Here is a 2,313-nt window from a genome sequence, read left to right on the forward strand (position 1 = left end):
TCCTAAATATTCAACACAGTTACTCCAGCACAGAAACAACATCAAAACCTCATCAAAGCATGCTCCAAAACTTAGCTAAAACACCCAAAGATTAAGCAAGCTTAACTACATGCAAACCTCTAAACCAGCAGAAAATTAAAGACTAGACCTTAGTGTTCAAAGCTTACCTTGCTAAGCTTAATCCCAGAATTTTGATCCTCAATCCCAAAGCTTCAAGCCCCTAGAGTTTCCCAGCAGAACCCTTTCAATTTTTCCAAGCAATTCCTTTAAGTTTCTTCAAGTTTAGCCTTAGAGAGAGTGAAAGAGAGACAAAAATCTATTTCTCAGTTCCAAGGAAGATATGAGTCGGTTTCCCTCAGTTTCTGTACAGTTCCTTTTCATTTATTTGTTTTATATGACTTAAGTCTAAAGGTTACCTCAAGGCTCGGGGTACCAAAACGTCCCCGAGGGCAAAAATGGTAAATTCCCCAAATATTCCCGCCTAGACATTCTATCCTCAAATATATCTCCGTATATTTATTTCTATGTCCCGATAATCCCATAACTCAGCTAATACCAGAATTACCCCTCGACTTGCCCCGAGTCCGAATCTCAACCCCGTTGTGACTCCCTGGCTAACTGCTCCCCAGGACTGTCTCGGTTCGTGTTGTACAGACATATCACACATATACGACATATATTTCATTTATCACATTTAACTCAATTAACATGCATCATAATCTTATATACACATAGATTCACATATAAGCATATCTAAACCACTTATTGCCCTCCAGGCACACTAATCAAGGCCCTAAGCCCGATTAGCAAATTCGGGTCGTTACAAATGCCCTGCTATAGATATGAATAACATGCCCATGGAAGAAGTCCAAGCAATAGGAAATTACCGAAGACAGCCTAATAACCCAAATTCCATGACCTATACCCCAGCTTGGAAGAACCATCCTAACTTTTCCTAGTCTAACAACCAAAACACCCTCCAACCTTATCCTCCACCTCAGCCACCATATCAACCTACCCAAAATAGGCCACCTTATCCACAACAATATGCTCACCAAAATCCTCCACCTGGTTATTATCAACCTACCCAAAATAGACCACCTCCCCAAATGCCAATGAAACCAGCTGAAACCCAACCTGATGTACTTAACCAATTCATGACTGAAACTAGAGCATCCATAAGAAGTTTGGAGACTCAAATAGGGCAATTGGCTACTTTAATGACTAATAGAGCTCAAGGAAATTTTCCTAGCACTACAGAAGTCAATCTTAAAGAACAGTGCCAAGCTATTACTTTGAGGAGTCGCACAAGATATGAAGGGCTAAAGAAGAGTCAGTCGGAAGAAGAAGTTGGATGATGAAAAGGTTACTGAAGACCTTAAGGAAGAAGAGGAGACCCTACCTGTAACTATTGAGCATCATGTTAGAGTTCCATATCCACAAAGACTTCGCAAGCATAATTTGGATAAGCAGTTTGCAAAGTTTTTAGAGGTGTTCAAGAAGCTACATATAAATATACCATTTGTGGAAGCATTAGAACAGATGCCAAGCTATGTAAAGTTTATGAAGGAGATTCTCTCTAATAAGAGAAAGATGGGTGATTACGAAATAGTGGCGTTAACAGAAGAATGTAGTGCGATTTTGCAAAGAAAGCTTCCTCAAAAGTTACGAGATCCTAGGAGTTTTACCATTCCATGCACTATTGGGGAGTTTGAATGTAAGCATGCACTTTGTGATTTGGGGGTGAGTATTAATTTAATGTCGTTGTCGGTATTCCGTAGGCTTGGTTTTGGGGAAGCTAGGCCAACCACAGTAACATTACAGCTGGCTGATAGATCTGTGAAGCATCCACGTGGTATTATAAAAGATGTATTGGTAAAGGTGGATAAGTTTATCTTTCCAGCTGATTTTATAGTTCTTGATATGGAGGAGGATGAGAATGTTCCTATTATTTTTGGGAGAACATTTTTAGCAACTGGGCAAGCATTGATAGATGTGCAAAAGGGAGAGTTGAAGATGAGAGTTCAAGGGGAGGAAGTAGTATTTAACGTGCTTAAGGCTATGACTTACAGCAAGTGATAGTTGTTTCTCAGTTAATGTGGTCGAAGAAGTAGTAGAAAGAAAAAAATTAAGAGAGGATCCTCTTGAGTTGAGTCTTACAGTTGATGATGTAGATGGGGAGGAGAATGAAGAGGTGATGAGTTATTTAAGGTGGATAAAATCAGTTGAGCCGTGGAAGCATAAGAAATTTGAAGAATTGGGTGCAGGACCAGACAGACCATTACCATCGATTCAGAAGCCACCTATTTTAGA

At 39.8% G+C, this 2,313-nt stretch overlaps 1 protein-coding gene across 1 annotated transcript; it reads left to right on the forward strand.

Annotated features, from left to right (window-relative positions):
- Positions 1–1,115: 1,115 nt before the first annotated feature.
- LOC133792026 (uncharacterized) lies at positions 1,116–2,079 on the forward strand. Its single transcript, XM_062229935.1, has 2 exons — positions 1,116–1,204; positions 1,329–2,079. Exons 1-2 carry the CDS (start codon positions 1,116–1,118, stop codon positions 2,077–2,079), a joined length of 840 nt encoding a protein of 279 aa, XP_062085919.1.
- Positions 2,080–2,313: the final 234 nt, after the last annotated feature.

The sequence above is a fragment of the Humulus lupulus genome, chromosome 7 (assembly GCF_963169125.1).
Source record: "Humulus lupulus chromosome 7, drHumLupu1.1, whole genome shotgun sequence".
Lineage (NCBI taxonomy): Eukaryota > Viridiplantae > Streptophyta > Magnoliopsida > Rosales > Cannabaceae > Humulus > Humulus lupulus.